The sequence below is a fragment of the Eretmochelys imbricata genome, chromosome 1 (genome assembly GCF_965152235.1).
Source record: "Eretmochelys imbricata isolate rEreImb1 chromosome 1, rEreImb1.hap1, whole genome shotgun sequence".
NCBI classification, from domain to species: Eukaryota; Metazoa; Chordata; order Testudines; family Cheloniidae; genus Eretmochelys; species Eretmochelys imbricata.
The window spans coordinates 256246444-256263920 of NC_135572.1; the positions used below are offsets into that span (position 1 = coordinate 256246444).

The following is a 17477-nucleotide window of genomic DNA, read 5'->3' on the forward strand; positions in this document are numbered from 1 at the left end:
TTGAACTAGTATATGCACATCTCTGCGTGGGGGGGAGGGGCACTTCAAAGGGCTGATAACAGAGGCAGTACATTAGCATCCCCCTTTTCCTAGAGACGGTTCGTACAGTGCCCCATAACACATACACAATTGCATTTTAATACAATGGAACCCGCAAAGTACTAACCCTGATTCAATCAGATTTAGCTTAATTCAGTAAAGTTTATCTTCATTCCATAAGCTTTGGTCAGGATACTACAGGCTATTGTCAGTCTGTCACAATACAGTACCTCTGATCATTGAAGTGTTGCTTTGACTTCCCCCAGGTGACCTGTCGCCATGCCAGGTGCTGACACAATGACAGCTAGCAAGGCAGCCGACGTGAGCAGCAAGTCTGAAAACGGTGTCTGCAACTCCATTGAGAGGTGAAAAGTCCTAAATTCTTGTTTTTCTTTTTCCCAAGGGCAGGGAGTGGAGAGGGAGTCATTACTTTCCATTGGTGCTCTCTCTCATAGCCTAAAACATGCCTCTAGCGTCAATATGCCTCAGCCGGTGTCTCTAGGCCATCAGGTTGTACGTTTAAATCCCACATCCTGATGGAAGTCTAATAACATGTGATGATACCACAGTGCACTAGTAGACATGGGGTGGGGGTCCACCCCATTAGAGGTGTCATCCTTTGTCCAAAAGGTTACACGAAAGTCTCTGCTCCCACTGAAATAGGCAGAAGTTACAGGAGCATGAGACTTGGGGACAATGCTATCCTGGTTAGTATCTCCCTTCCCTTCGGTAACCGCAGATGCCAATGTCCGAGTCTGGGTGTTAGCTCTGGCTGGGCGCATAGTGGCTGCCAGGTTTGCTTACATGCTCACTGCACTACCAGCACTTCACCCCATTTACATGAATCCAGGAGTTTATAGAATTAAACTAAACTGGGGTAAGTGCATCTATGTTGGTTTAATAGGAGGGGGTCGCACTTCTGTAGCTAAATACTTTTAAAATTGATCTGCTTACACTAGTGCCATCTTTCTAGCATAGACAAACCCTTATTGTTTTGCAAAGAGCTTTGGGTTTGAAAAGATTATGTTATAAATGTAAATGTCTTCCCAGCTGGGGCTTCATGGATGTTGATAAAAGCACTTTGAGATCCTTGGGTAACAGGTGCTGGGTGAAGTACATGTTTGTTTGATGCAGCCAGGTGTCATGTAATTAATTGTTTTTTATCCCTTGCCATGACAAGTTTCGTTTAGGTGGTGTGCTCTGTGGGGCAGGAACTCTCTGTGTGTTGTGTGTCTGTACAATGGGAGCCTAATCCCTTTGTCGGTCCCCTAGATGTTACAGCTGTGCAACTGATGAATAATAATAATAAACATGAAAGTGCAATGTTATTTTGTTAATGGACGCTCTGGAAAAACTTGGAAGGTGAAATTATTGGAGGAGAGGATCACTATGGGTGAGGTTCTTTCTTCTGTTTCATAGATCTCCAGGCAAGAAGGGGCTGCTGTGATCATCTAGCCTGACTGCCTGTGTAGCACAAGCCATAGAATTTCATCCAGTGGCTCCTTCATCTAGCTCAATACCTTCTGGTTGAACTAGCTCTTATATTTTAGCACAACATCCAGCCTTGATTTAAAGACTCCAAATGACGTATTTACCACGTCCCTTGAAAATCATTTGCATTGGTTAATTTCCCTCCTTTTATTTCTAGTTTGAATTTTGGTAACTTCAGCTGCCAGCAACTGGAACTTGTTATGCCTTGTCTTGATGATTAAGCCAAATAATCTATTTAGAAAGGAGTTACTGGGTAGACTTTAGAGGAATACCTACTGTGTCCCAAGTCTACACATCTGTTTGACAATCATGCGCTACCTACTAAATCTTAAGTAAACCAGAGTCCATTTTGACTTTTATTTTGATGCACCTGTCTTATGCACTAAGTAAAAAACCATACTATTCTATTTTAAATGCATACAAAAATACAAATTGACCTGTTCTCAGTATGAACACTCCTAATTTTCAAAAACTATAATCCCACCCACTCTCACCCCATTCCACTCCCTCAGAGAAAGCCTGGAATAATAGACAGGTCTTGCATCAAATTGGACTTTGTCATAGCAAGAGAGAGACGGAGTGCATTCCAGAATCCAGGATCCTCTCCTGAGAATGCTCTTCAGCAGCCCCCATCTTTGGGCATCCCTGCTAACCTCACTTGCTTCAATAGAGCGTATGGAGCTGGTGTACTGATGACCAAATGATCAGGAAAAGTGAATTTTTCTTCTCTTTTGTCTTTGCTGTATAGGGTCAAGCTTGCAAGTAAAAATAATACAAACACTGTGAAGGAATTAGAAAGACTTTGGTTTGGGTCTTCAAGTGAAAATTATTCTGAAGGTGCAAGTTTCACTCTGAGTCTAGGACCTAAAGCTGAACACGTTTCTTCTGTGGTGAAAAGCCCATTGAAATCACTGGAGAACTTGATGCTGGATCCAAGGCTAGACTGCTTTCAGCAGAACATGCTGAGTCCCAAAATGATTATCAGTGACCCAGCTGTGGATCTTAATGTCGAGGAGAGCAGCAAAATCATAAGGAGGCAGATAGGGGGCACTCAGAATTTACAGTCAGCTGGGAAAGTCAGTTTGAGGAATAAGCCCTTCAGTATCAAGGACAAGATTTCTGAATGGGAAGGGAAAAAGGAAACGCCTTCTCCTCTGGTCAGTCAGAAGGAGGAAGAGCAAGGAGTTAAAGAGGAGCACAAGATGCCATGTGTGGTGGAGAAGATGAGTGGGGAAGTTTTGGGGCCTAGGAAAGTGGACACCAAGAGGCTTATAACCTGGGAGTTGGAATGCAAAGGGACAGGCAAAGAGAATGAAAGGAGAGTGGGCACTTCAAAGGGCATGGGGCAGGGAACAGAGAGGAAAGTGGAAATGCAGGAGAAGGAAGAGGAGGTTGATTCCAGTGTTGGAAAATGCAAGGAGGTGAAAGGTGGTAAGTGGGAGGTCCAGAAAGAGAACCTTTCAGTACTGACTCAGGTCAAGAAACTGGAGCAGGCCTTGAAGGAAGGATCAGCAGAATTGCAGCCACAGATGCCAGGTACTTATTATTCCCCACACTGTCTGCAGGAGAAGGCAGATGAGGGACAAACCTTCCCAGAGGACCAGGAAGGTGTATGTGGCTCTGAACTCAATAAGAGGCTCCTCAGCTTAGACTCAGAAATCTGTGAGCCCATTTTTGGGACTCTGGAAGAGGTAAAAGCATCTCAAGTGAAATGCAAGGATCACAGCATAGAGAATGTGTACACAGAACCAGGGATACCGGAGAAGAAACCCTTCATCAACCCACTTCCAAAGCCCAGGCGGACTTTCAAACACGAGGGAGAAGAGGGATGGATTCCGGCAGCTAGAAATAAGAGAAACTTGCCCCCTCTGCCATCTATACCTCCTCCTCCTCTCCCTTCTTCTCCTCCCCCATCAGCTGTTAGCAGAAGACTATGGAATGGGAAACATAAGAATAATGCTGACCACAGGTATTCTCAATTTACTATTCTAATGCTGGTACAGGAGTTATTGATTAATTTGCTGGTGGTGTACAGTTCTGCTTCTAAAAAGGGCCTCCACAAAAGTGGCATCATCGGGGTCTATGTTTATTGGGTCTCAACCTTGTAAGTAAAAGGATGTCTTTCTGACTATCTGCTCCCTAAATTCACGCTGGGCTCTGAAAGTGCAGCAGTGTTCTTTCCGTCTCAGCAATGTCAGTGATCACGAGCCTGCAGGATATATTCTGCTCTGTTACACCTGTGCAAACACTGAAGGCCAATAGGTGTCCACAGGTGTAATGACTTTGACATGGAGATCCTATGATAGTAACAGTGAGTGAGAATGAATGATTCCAGCTTGACTCTCCAATCCCAGGACGAGTTCATGATGTTGCCAGTTTAAAGACAAAACAAAACAACCTTTTTTGCTTGCAGAATGAGCACAGCTGATCAGAAACCCCTGAGAGATGGTAAGGGAGGGGACCTTGCAATGCCATTTTTACCCTGTCACTTTTCAGAGTAGAGCTGCCCTTTCTGCTCAAGTCTGTTCCTTGTTTACTCAGGTTTTGCTGGAGGTGGTTCCTCACCCCATCCCCTTTTGTAAATCCAAATATTTGAGTGGGGGTGTGAGGGGGAACCTGACTTATAAATGTACGGTCCTTTTTGAGCCTATCCTCTGCAGTGGAGCTACCGTAAAAATAAAAATTCCTGACTTCATTTGGACTGGGAGAGACTTTACACCTCTCTGTGCTCGGCTGACTAGGATGCTCCACTGCTTTCCCTTCTCATTCAAGGTAGCGTATTGCTCTCCTGCACCACTCATAGGAGGCCTGATTTCTGACAACTCTTACTCATGTTGAGTAGTGATCAGTGGGACAGCTTGTGGAGGAAGACACGACTTAGGGTATATCTAGACCGCAGTCGGAGGCGTGACTGCAGCACAGGTAGCCATGTCCACACTAACTTACCTGCGCTAGTGTGGCTGGGGCGACACGGGCTTAGGGCGAGCTAGCAGGGCGAGTCGGTACCCGGGGTCCGCGGCGGGCTTGGACAGTCCACCCTGAAGACTGTGCTGCTCCAGCTACACTGCTATTTTTAGCTGTGCTAACGCAGGTATGTCTACCTGTGATGCAGGCAGGCCTCAGATTGCCCTGTAAACATGCCCTCGGCATTGCAGACTGTGGCCCACAGTCTTTTACATCTTCAGCGTGTGTTAGAATCATTATACAGTAAATGAACCATTGCAACCCTGACATTTGCTGACCAGCCCCAGTCTGGTAAAAACTGATTGTCATGTCGACATTGCTTTATACGTTGTACGGGATGGATCTGTGAGGCACTGGCTCCGCTGTAGCTCATGTTGCTGACTGAGTGACTTGCTGGAGGCTAGTGAACGATATTGAATTATTGGACTTGTACAGTCTGTTTATCTCCATCACTCTCCATCCGATTTCTCCCCCTCCTCTTCCTCCCCCGCCCCGAATGGCACAGGAAGTCCTATGAGTTTGAAGACTTGCTGCAGTCGTCGTCCGAGAATGGCCGGGTGGATTGGTACGCTCAGACCAAGCTGGCCCTCACACGCACTTTATCTGAGGAAAACGTCTATGAAGATATTCTGGGTAGGCGCTTCAAGAGGGGGATGGGGAGGGGTTGGACAACTAAAAAGACTTGGGGACCATCGATGAAAACGTGTCACAGTCCAAGGGCTCACCTAGAAGAGTGTATTTATTAGGCAAGAGCATACTGAGGTGCATCACACACAAAATATCAGCCAGCAGGAAGAAAAATATTGTGTGAACGGGTGGCCATGAAATTAAAAAATTGGGTCCCACAATCCCTGGGTTCGTGTTTGTGGCACCGTGATTTATTCCACCCTTCAGTGTTAGTGCAGGTGCCTGGGGATGGCTGAGATTCCATCAGCTCCATTCCCAGGAATCAGAGTAGCGGCCATGTTAGTCTGTATTCGCAAAAAGAACAGAAGTTCTTGTGGCACCTTAGAGACTAACAAATTTATCTGAGCATAAGCTTTCCTGAGCTACAGCTCACTTCATCGGATGCATTCTACTGAATGCATCCGATGAAGTGAGCTGTAGCTCACGAAATCTTATGCTCAGATAAATTTGTTAGTCTCTAAGGTGCCACAAGTACTCCTTTTCTTTATTCCCAGGAATGTTAACTTATTATCCTACGCTTACATACACAGTGTTTTCCAGAACATAGAGCAGAACACATCCCATGTGCTGAAGAGCTCTGAGTCTAGCTGTCGCAGAGCTAGAGTTAAATGAACCTCTTGGCAGAGTTTAGCTGGAGAGGAAGGAAATCAGTGCTGTTGTATCCTACAGAGGTGGGTCACGTTGTTTGGGGTGGGAGAGAGCCACAGGAACCAGCAGGGCATTGCCATTTTGATCCTAGCAAACTCTCATGGTGTTTGGTTAGAGAGGTCTCGCAAAGGTTACACATCCCCTGGGGGTTTGCTACAGATGTCCTGATTTTATAGGGACAGTGCCAATTTTGGGGTCTTTTTCTTATATAGGCTCCTATTACCCCCCACCCCCTGTCCCGATTGATTTTTCACCTTTGCTGTCTGGTCACCCTAGTTACAGACAAGGTGGAGATGCCCTGTCCTTCCCCCAATCAGAAGAGATTGGCATTAGTTGTAAATTTTAAAGCTGCCTGCCTCTTTTGCAAGAGTTAGGGGGCCCTTATGTGCCCTCTTTCCCCTTTGGGGCCAAAGGACAGGGGATGCCCTAACAGCTGCTGGTCAAAGCCACTATGTAAGTATGACCCTTCCAGCTGGAATAACAGGGATCACATTCCAGGGTTAAAGCACTGGCAAATCCCTCCATTCCTAAACAGCCACGCCTCTCTCCCCAAGGTGGCAAAGAACTCCGATGTCATGCTGAAATTCCTGTTCTCTCTACCTTTTGATTGAAAAGGATAGCGGGAAGGATAATAGTTGGCAAGTGGGACACACTTGGGTTTTTGTTTGCTTTCTGTGTGCTTAGGCTCTGCCGGGCTTTGTCTGGAGTAAATGATCTTTAATTGACCTTGCAGTCCTGGTGCGGTTGCCATGGAATCTGGAGGAGGAGAGGGCTGACGGGGATGGCTCCAGGAAAGCTACAATTTTATATTTCATAAAAGCACAGACTGGGAGATGTTATAAAGGATACACAGCTCTAGCTGTGCATGGTGAGCGGGGTGTTTGGAATGATTCAGTCTGTCATTCTGCCGCAGGGTGCTAGTGATGACCCACGGATGATAATATGTACGAAACAGAGCACACACATACACACAGACACACACACACACACACACTGGAGCTGTCAGGATTAGAACTTCCCCTTTTCTATATGTCTCCCAGCGTGGATAAACAGACCCCCGCTAGTGCACTAATAATAGCAATGTGAGTGGTGGCATAGGCTAGCTGCATGAGCACAAGCCCTCTGGGCCTTCTAGGTCTGAGCTCAGGTGACTAGCTCTTGCCACAATGTCCACACTGCTATTTTTAGCATGCTAGCTCGAGCAGAGCTAATGCGTGTCTGTCTAGCCAGGCTGGGAGGCATACTTAAGATTGTCTCCCACCATGGCTCTCCTGTCTTGCTCAGCATTGTTTATGCAAAGCACTGGAATTCAGTGTAGGATGGACAAGAGGCAGGGTTTGCAGGTAGCAGTGGGGGAAACCTGGCTGCCTCCCAGACCAATTCAGAGCAGACACAGTGCCAAAGTTTCTGCAAACAGCGCTGGCAGCAGGAGGAGAGCTGCAGTGTCCCCTTGTCCTGAGTGCTAATTCTCACTGCTCCTGTCTCTCCAGTGTGTTAAATACTGATCCGATAATTAGAATTGGAATAATTCACATCCTTGAAAAACCTACACCTAAAATAAGTTCTCTAGTTCCGGGGCAGTGTGTGGTTCTAGAACATTTGCATGCAGCTCTCTTTGGCAGACAAGAGTACTTTTACCTCCCTCACCTTGGTGAGTCCAGACAGTGGGTCACTCATAGACTCATGGAGCATCATAGGAGAAGAGGTTGAAAAGGTCTTGTGGTGTTGCGTCCTTGTCTGATGACTTCAGCTGCGTTCCCCCCTCCCCATTGACCTCTGGCAGGGCAGGCTGTTGCGCAGCCAAACAGGAAATACAAACCATGTACAAAAAAAGAAAAGGAGGACTTGTGGCACCTTAGAGACTAACCAATTTATCTGAGCATGAGCTTTCGTGGGCTACAGCTCACTTCATCGGATGCATGAACCATATACAGGCTCCAAAGCTAAGCTGCAGTGCCTGCCCCAGCATTACTGACCTCCTATTTTCATTCTCAGCTGGGTGTGTACAAGAATGCGAGAAAGAAGGCTGCTTTGAACTAATGGCTCTCCGTTGTGGTGCCATGACGGGATGCACAAGGAAAGGGAAGGCTCATAATAAATTGCCGGCCCATTCAGACACTTGGGCCTACATTTTCCATCACTGATTTTAAGTACCCAGACTGAGACACCGAAGGCCTGTTCTCTCAGAGGCGCTGAGTATCTTCAGCTCGCTTTCAAGTTACCTGGAGTTGTGGGTGCTCAGCATTTCTGAAAAATGAGGCACTAGCTGTCTCAAGGTGGGCACCTACAAATCAAGGCACCCCAAATTAGCAGCATGAGGCTTATGCACCACTTAAACCCACTTAAACGATATTTGGAAGGCTTACGTGGGACTTAGATGGAACACAGACCTTTAATTCAGAGAGAACTGGGAATCAGAAGAATGAAGACAAAGGATATTAAGGGCCATGGTGTATGAAAACCTTATGACTTCTCCATTGACAGGGAAATGGACTGGAGGACTTAATGGGTCTTTTCCATCTCTAACTTCTGTGACATAATTCTATGGTTGGACACATCCTCGTCAGGATTTGGATGCAATCCAGTAAGCAGCTGGACTCCCAGAGCTGGAGAGAGGGAAAGGATGGCAAGAACTTTTGAGAACAGTTTTTTTTTTTTAACCACCAGATGTGGGGGGTGGGAGAAAGAAAGCCACAGGATCCCAGCAGAGATTTTGTGGGACTCCTCCAGGATTTTCTGCATTTCTTACCTTTAACGTGTGGCTCTTTGCTGCAGATCCGCCATCGAAGGAAAACCCCTATGAAGACATTGAGTTGAACAGCCGCTGCCTGGGGAAGAAATGTGTCCTGACTTTCCCAGCATCCCCCACCTCCTCTGTACCTGGCACACCCACGAAGGTATCCTAGTTCAACCAGCATGACTTGTGTCCAGTTCCCAAAAGGCTTTGGGTGAAATCCTCCTCTCATTGAGGCCAGTGAAGTTTTACTATTGATTTTAATGGGGCCAGGATTTCACCTTTTAGGTTTTAGCTACCGTTGAGGGGAGGTGCAATAGCGAGAATAGAGAGCCACGGGCACAAGAATTCCCATGTTCACCCTTTGGTACAGTTTCTTGTTTTCATTTTTCTCATATTGGGGTTAACTCCTAAACAGAATATCAGGAGCATGCATCTGGAACTCGCTCAATAATCCGTCATAAGATGTAAGAGTTTGTAATTGTCAGGGCTACATTAAGATTTTATGCGAGAAGGGTGTGATACTAGACATCATGTTTTGTTTTGGACAAAATCCTGTTTTGATCCATTTGCTCTGTAAATATGTGTTCCCAGTGAAGCCTCCCCATCATGCAAGCAGTTTTGGGGAGAGCAAACAGATCACAAAAGGAAGAGCAGCTGTTTGAGCTGAACCAAGATGGTAACTCATATATGGACAGACATGCGAAGGGCTGTGGTAGTGCAGTGGGCTCGTGTTGGCCTTTCACCTCTGGAAACCTGGAGTCAGATTTTTACTAGATTCCAAGGGAAAAAGAGGTGTGCTCTGATCTAGTCTCTACACGTGTCCAGCACAGAACTGATTATAGACCTCTGTTGCAAAATTTGGATCCAGGACTGAATTCTCCTGAGATTCAGGGGTGTTTGCATTTGGGGTGTTGGTTTGGGCCCATGGCTACACAGGATCCACACCAGATGGCAGTCACCGTTTCAGTCTAGAGGAACCCCAGAACTGGAGAGCAGGGTGGGGTTCCGGTTTAGAGTTGAGGACCATTGGCAGAGCTACGAGGAGGAAGTTTTACCCATACTGGGCTGCTTTGTATTTTGCTCAGCCCTGCACTTTTAGTCCCACAATTTTGTGAGTGCTATATTTACTCACAATATTTAAATACAGGGAAAGGCCATTTACTGCTGCAGTGTAAGGTAGCCTCCTCCTCTTTAAAGTGGCACTGGAATGCTCCACCAGTCAAGGCCCAGCAATCTGATCGGTATCCATGGGCAATATGTAATCCATTTTTGCAGCTGTTAAGAATTGTGAAGTGAAGCATCTATTGCCCCATCCATTAGGAAGGTCCTGTTGGATTTCTGTTGATAAGTTTGGTTAAAGGTAGCAACCAGCTCCCTGTGGTTTCACTGGGAGGCGCTTACTAAAATTCCTTGCTAGGTAAGACAGCCTTAACAAGTGCACCCTTGAGGTCCTACTTTCTTGGGGACTCCCCCATCTCATGCAAGCGCCGCAACTCTCAGTCTGGCGCTGTCTTTCTCTTTAGCAATGAGACCAGAGGAGGAGGTAAATATATTGTCTGAGCCCCTTTCTTTACGCTTGTGATCCAGCGAAGGGCATCCGGGCTGTCTGCCTCCTGTGTCTTTCCAGTTGCTACTTGTTCTACCCTTAGACCAGGGGTTCTCACAACACATTTTTTACTCTTGCTGGTGGCTGCTCTGACGATTTTTCCTAAAATACTTAATTAACTTTAGGAAAAACAAATAAACATATATACATCCAAATCATTGTAATTTATTTATGTAGGGTGGTGGGTTTTTTTGCAGACTCAATCATAAAAATAATGTACAGTTGTCTCTATTTTTTATTGGATCTAAACAGAATAGAAACACAAATAAGGTGCTTTGCACATTCTTGTTTTGTTTTTGTTGTTTGGCTTTTTGGTTGCTTTTTAAAAAAGACTTGATAGCCAGTAAGTCTGCTGCTGTGAAAAGTAATATTTGTTTGTTTGTTAATATCATTTTTCACAGCATCCCAGCTAGCTAGTCAGTCTGTTGTGAAAAGTGATATTAACAAACATCCAAATATCAATTTTCACAGCAGACTTACTCAGCCCTGGCAAGCTAGAAGCCCTGGATGGGGAGGGAGGCAGCAGGGTCCAGGAACGATGTGGGGAAGGATGGGTGACCGGTGAGGCAGCAGGGGCCAGGGGTGATGCAGGGTGTGTGTATGTGAGCCGAGGGCCGGCACCTCCGCCGCATGGACGGAGTCCAGAGCCAGAACCCAAAGACCTATGACCGGATCCTGCCGCCCTCCACCCCAGGGCTGAAGTCAAAACTCACTGCCCTAGCAAAGTGGGGAACTCACTGGTTGCCTGCTCCTCTGGCATTTGTGGCTCCAGCAGGTGGCCCTGGGGGAGGCTCCACTGCCTTGCTGCCCCATCCCCACTGTCCAAGAGGATGTCGTGGCTGCAAGAAAAGCCCCTGGTGGCTGCGGTGGCCGCATTTGAGAAATGCTGCCTTACACTGTCCAGGCTGCCTCAGGCTCAGACCATGTGACAGTAGAGGATCAGACTAGTAACAAATAATGTCGATAGCGGGGGTATAAACTCAATTTTCCTTACCAATGGGCCTCGCCATGCTATCCAAGCTGCAGAAATTGTTATTAGGGCTGATTTAAATTTTTTCAAAATGTTGACACCTTTCCCCCCTTCCCCCCAAATATTTCTGTTTTTCAACCAGCTTCTAGAGTGATTGAGATTTTTAGAAAATGTGAAATTGCAATGAAATGTTCTTATGAAAATGTGTCTGCATTTTTTGATCAGCTCCCTAACCCCCAGAGATAAACTGCAGTGTGGATGTATAGCTAATCTCTTCATCACAGGTATTTGGGATGGAATTCATGCTTGTGCAGAGGGCACATACAAGGACCCATCCACCTCTTAAGTCGCACTCAAGCTCTCAAAATGGGACTGAACTATTGCATAGGCCTTGTGCTGGCCCTCTGCATGGGGATGAATTTCATCCCTATGGAGCCCCTGTCAAGGTAGTATCTAGGAGCTGAAATTACACAGTTATACTGCTACATGGTCCTTAACACAAAACGTTGCTGTCAGCGTTGGTCAGGAGAAATGTGCTCTTAACACGCTGTGTGGTAGCCAGCATAGTTTCAACTATAGCATGAACCTTACTGGACCCAAATCATGGTAGTGCCCTGCCCCGTCCCATTCCCCCAACCCAGAACTGACTAGGAGTGTCGGAGAGGCTCCCCACCCTGAAGACCCGTCATAAATAAATTGAATCATTGGGTTGATAGAAGAAGCAGTGGAGACCAGTCTCCAAAGGAGAAGCTTCTTCACCCTCTTGGAAGCCGTGAAAAGGGAGACGGCTCATTCTTGCCCCCGATTCCTCCCTCCCTGGAAGGTGTTCCATTCCTGGGAGAGGAGGGCCGAGTAAGCTCTTCAGGACAGAGATTGTCTCTGTGGGTGTACAGCACCCAACACAATGAAGAACTGATCCTGCTCTGGTCCTCTGGGTGCTGCTGTACTATAAAGAAGGAGAATGCAATAGAAGTTGTAACCGAGCGTCATTGCACTGAAAAGCAGCTTGCTCGGATTTAACCAGAGAGCTGAATTTGAAATCCATTTGAATTGACGGACCATTAGCTTGTTATCTAAACAGCACTGGCCTAACTCTGTGCCTGTTGAATCAATGGCAGAACTCCCATTGACTTCAAATGGGAACAGAATCAAGCCAATGCTGAGTGCATTTGAAAATCCCGCTATCACAGGAGTGAGTTGAACTTTGACCCCCTTAAAGGTCCAAGCTCACCCTGTGACATACCGACAGGAGAAATTGTAGGCACTGGCCAACTCTGACAACATAAAAGTAAGCTGCACCTTCATACCCACACATAGGTTCCTCTAGTTTTGCTAAATAGAAAAGTTATAAATAGTGGAGGGATCATAACTGATGAGGAGAGAATCCTCCATGACTTCCCTCTGTATTCTCTCCTCTACCTCCTCTTCACGCTTCCCCCGAAGTGTCATTTCACAATGGCCCTATCTCTCTGGAGCTTCTCCCAGCATAGTCCAGGAGCTGCTCCCTAGGATATATGAGGCACTCCCTCCCCCTGAGTGTGCTGCTTTGGCACTACTCCCAGCTCCTTTGGTCTGGGGAATTTAGAATCTGAACATGGATACCGTAATATACCAGCCTTCTGGGCTGCCACTGGACTTAACCAACCACTTACTGATGGGGTTAGGAAGAAACTAACTTCCATTGCTGGCCATGATGGGGTTTCTTGCACCTTCCTCTGAAATATTGTCTTTAATTGACTTGCATGGTAGTCCTGTGGAAACTGTGACAGCCATGCAAATTTCTTGGGCCTGTGAGAATCTGCTAAGCCGCATCTGCCTGTGTGCTAGCCATGTGCTCCAGCTCACCTAATTGAAATGAGTGCTATCACAATGTTTCCTTGCGAAGTATATGAGGTGGAGTGCTGTGTTAATTTATTTCCTCTCCTCCATTCTGTCTCCCTCCCCAGTTGCTTTCCAAACCCATTTTCTTTCGACAAAACTCAGAGCGGCGGAGTTTCAAACTGCTGGACATACGGAAACTGAGCCGTGACGGTACTGGGTCCCCTTCCAAAATCAGCCCTCCCTCTACCCCCAGCAGCCCAGATGATACATTCTTCTCCCTGGGAGATGCTCAGAATGGCAAGAGGAGAAGGAAGATTCCCAAGGTAACTTCAGGGATTTTTTCCCCACTTATCCTGGCTTCTCATGTGTTGTTACATTGATAAGGATGATTTTTTTGTGCAATTTCCAATGTCATGCCCATAACATTTAGGAAGAGTTCTGGGCTATGACTTGATTTCCATTAACCTTTCACAGTTAGTACTAAACATTTTTACATCCCACCCACCCTTTTTCTCATGGGAAAAGGGGTCCAAAGATCTCTGCAAGGTCTAAAGCAGTGGTTCTCAACCAGGCTCTCAACCAGAACTACATGTATCCCTGGGGGTACACAGAGGTCTTCCAGGGGGTACATCAATTCCTGTAGATATTGGTCTAGTTTTACAACAGGTACATAAAAAGCACAAGTGAAGTCAGTACAAACTAAAATTTCATACAGACAATGACTTTATACTGCTTTATATACTATGGAAGTACAATATTTATATTCCAATTGATTTATTTTATAATTATGTGGTAAAAATTAGAAAGAAAGCAATTTTTCCATAATAGTATGGTGTGACACTTTTGTATTTTTATGTCTGATTTTGTAAACAAGTAGTTAAGTGTCATGAAACTTGAGGTACACAAGACAAATCAGATTCCTGAAAGGAGTACAGTAGTCTGGAAAGGTTGAGAGCCACTGGTCTAAAGAATGTATTTTTTCTCTCTGACATGTCCCACACTACTGTGAGGGATAGAACAAGTAAAAAAAAAATTCAGAATTAAAAATTTCAACTAGATATTTTTAATTAAATTCAAATGTTGATAGAAAATGGACGAATTTTTTGCAAAGATTACATTTTGGTTTCCAGCCATGTTTAGTGAAGGACATGGAGAGCAGTGGATCCCATGAAGGGCCATGTGTCCAATAGTTGTTACTTGGTGATAATATATATTTTCTTTCAAGATATTATTCAATCGCTAGATGTCTCAATGTGCTATAAGAGTTCCAAGCAGGGGTGTGATCCCACATAAACGAAGGAGACAAAGCTGGAACTCAAGCTGTGTAGAATCCTTTGTTTGTAGTTATTGGTGTTTTCTTTAATAACACTTCCTGTTTAAGATTGACTGTGATTTCACATATCATGACACTATTTTAGATTTAGATCAGGGAGTAGTTGGGTTCAATTCAATTGAGGCTGTGGATCACATATTGAATGCTTTCAAAACATGGTTATTTTTCCTGCTCTTAGCAAAGCTCTGGCAAAGGTTAGCAGTGCTAGGCTGTAACTGTGTCTCTGAGCAGACAGTTTTCCTTTGGGAAAATGTGTGCTTGTGTGTATTTATGTCTTCTCATCCGTACAAATCTAATTTTGCATGCCTGTGTTGTACATATTGGGTCTTCACAATGTTTGTGTTCATGCCTAAAAAGAGATGCAGATTTTTCCCATGTGCCTGCTTAGCGTGCTTGTGTGTGTGTGAGAGAGAGAGAGAGAGAGAGCATTCACATTTCAGGATGTGCATGTGTGTGTACACAAGTTCACATCAAGTGTCATGGATGGGGAAGTTAAGGGGTGTGAACTTATTGGTGAGTGTAGTGTTATGTGCCCAGGAATAAGATTTACTATGTACTTGATGTTGGTACCAACATGAGAACCAGGACAGACAGCTCAAGATGTGAAATAAATGATCTATCCTAAAGGCTTTTGTTTAAAGCATTTCTGACCAAATTTGTACTAAGTCAGTAAGTCCAGCATCTCTTTATCATTGTCGATTACACGATGGTTGTTCTCCAAGGTCACTCATAGGTGTATATGTACAAGCGTAGTAACAAAGCCAAACTATTAACATAAAGCATTTCTGCTTCTTGTGGCCCCTTCTTTTGCCTCCCCCAAGATCCCACCTGCACTATATGTTGTGTCATGTTAGGCATCCATTTCATATTTAAAAATGTCAATAATTGAGCTGTGCCGCTGGGATGGATGGGATGGGATTTGTTTGAAATTGTTTTTTAAAACTCTCTGAGCTGGATCTTACGGTCTACCTGCGTGTAAGTTGCATTCTGCTACCTAGTTGCCATCCCACACCCAGGGAATGCTTTGGGCCAAGGTAGATCAGCCTCAGGTGCTCTATATACCCTAGGAGCCACTGGCGTTAGATGACAGCAAGCTCTGATCATGCCCCATTCATTCTACTCCCAGGACACCAACTGGACCAACTGACTGACAGGAGCCACCTGGCCTTGAACTGGCTATACTGACTTCAAACCATCTGGGGATGTCCCTACACAAGGGGAACCCCCATTTGCCCTGTGAGGGTCATTCTCTGCCTGTAGTGTAAAGAGGGATGATGGGCTGACCCCGTGAATCTACAGCCCTGACTAGTCTACAAAAGAGACTGTACTAAAAGACTTTTTTTACTCATTTTAACAGTGGCTTCAGTTAGCACTGATTTCCCCCCATGTGGAAAATGTATAAAGCATCTGTCATAAATATAAAGGGAAGAGTAACCACCTTTCTGTATACAGTGCTATAAAATCCGTCCTGGCCAGAGGCAAAACCCTTTCACCTGTAAAGGGTCAAGAAGCTAAGATAACCTCGCTGGCACCTGACCCAAAATGACCAATGAGAGGACAAGATACTTTCAAATCTGGAGTGGGGGGAAACAAAGGGTTCTGGGTCTGTCTGTGTGATGCTTTTGCCAGGAACCGATCAGAAATGCAAGCCTTCCAACTCCTGTTAAGTTAGTAAGTAATCTAGCTAGAAAATGCATTAGATTTTGTTTTGTTTAATGGCTGGTAAAATGAGCTGTGCTGGAGGGAATGTATATTCCTGTTTTTGTGCCTTTTTGTAACTTAAGGTTTTGCCTAGAGGGATTCTCTATGTTTCGAATCTGATTACCCTGTAAGGTATTTACCACCCTGATTTTACAGAGGTGATTCTTTTACCTTTTCTTTAATTAAAATTCTTCTTTTAAGAACCTGATTGATTTTTCATTGTTCTGAAGAGCCAAGGGTTTGGTTCTGTGTTCACCTGTACCAGTTGGTGAGGATTATTATCAAGCCTTCCCCAGGAAAGGGAGTGTAGGGCTTGGGGGGATATTTGGGTGGAAGATGTCTCCAAGTGGTCTCTTTCCCTGTTCTTTGTTTAAAACGCTTGGTGGTGGCAGCATACTGTTCAAGGACAAGGCAAAGTTTGTACCTTGGGGAAGTTTTTAACCTAAGCTGGTAAGAATAAGCTTAGGGGGTCTTTCATGCAGGTCCCCACATCTGTACCTTAGAGTTCAGAGTAGGGAAGGAACCTTAACAGTGTCTAAAGCATTTTTTTGAATAAGGTTCTCAGTAACCTAAGTAGGTTTTCAAATCCTCAGTAGGTCTCTAACATGCTTTCTGTAAGAGGTGTTGAGAACAGTTTAACCGTAATCTTTACTGGTGATCTGTTGTTCTCGAATCCACTGGAGTGGGGAGGGCTGGTCCAGGGGATGGCCCAGGGGGACTCATAGTCAACAAAGGGTAAACAGGGTCACAGTGTTTATGGTACCTATAGGGTCTAATGGTGGGAAGGCTGTTGACCAGTATTAGGAAACTGAAAATTCCCTCTGGAACAAAAACATTTTCATCTCCCTTATTGGGGAAAGGGCACTAACCCTGTTTTCTGTCTCCTGCTTGCTGAGCAGCTGGTATTGAAAATCAATGCCATTTATGAGGCCCGAAGGGGAAAGAAACGCGTCAAGAGGCTGTCCCAGTCTACAGAGAGCAATTCAGGGAAAGGTAAATGAACATGGACCAAAGCATGTTGCTGCTGAATCTTTCTGAGAGTTTCTGCCTGGCTTGAATTTTTTACTGTGATGTACAGTGTGTTTTCTAATACTTTGTCTGGTTCAGTGTAAAAAGAGTGGCTGGGGCTTCCTTTATGAATAGGGTCCTACTAAATTCATGGTCCATTTTGGTCAATTTAACGATCATAGGAATTTAAAAATCATAAATTTTATGATTCCAGCTATTTAAATCTGAAATTTCATGGTGTTGTAATTGTAGGGGTCTTGACCCAAAAAGGAGTTGTGGGGGGGGGTATTAGCCCCCTTACTTCTGCACGGCTGCTGGCAGGGTGCTGCCTTTAGAGTTGGTCACTCGGCCAACAGCCGCCACTCTCTGGCTGCCCAGCTCTGAAGGCAGTGCAAAATTAAAGGTGGCAATACCGTGACCCCCCCCAAAATAACCTTGCAACCCCCCTGAAAGTCCTTTTTGGGTCAGGACC

General features: G+C 45.3%; 1 protein-coding gene across 1 annotated transcript in view; it reads left to right on the forward strand.

The window, feature by feature from the left end:
* Positions 1–312: 312 nt before the first annotated feature.
* DENND2A (DENN domain containing 2A) overlaps positions 313–17477 on the forward strand; it is a 47262-nt gene continuing 30097 nt past the window's right edge. The window contains exons 1-6 of the mRNA XM_077807529.1: positions 313–404; positions 2279–3499; positions 5000–5127; positions 8605–8726; positions 13089–13286; positions 16897–16990. Of these exons, the coding sequence (XP_077663655.1) occupies positions 319–404; positions 2279–3499; positions 5000–5127; positions 8605–8726; positions 13089–13286; positions 16897–16990 (1849 nt within the window). The 5' untranslated portion in view covers positions 313–318. The remainder of the gene's footprint in view (positions 405–2278; positions 3500–4999; positions 5128–8604; positions 8727–13088; positions 13287–16896; positions 16991–17477) is intronic.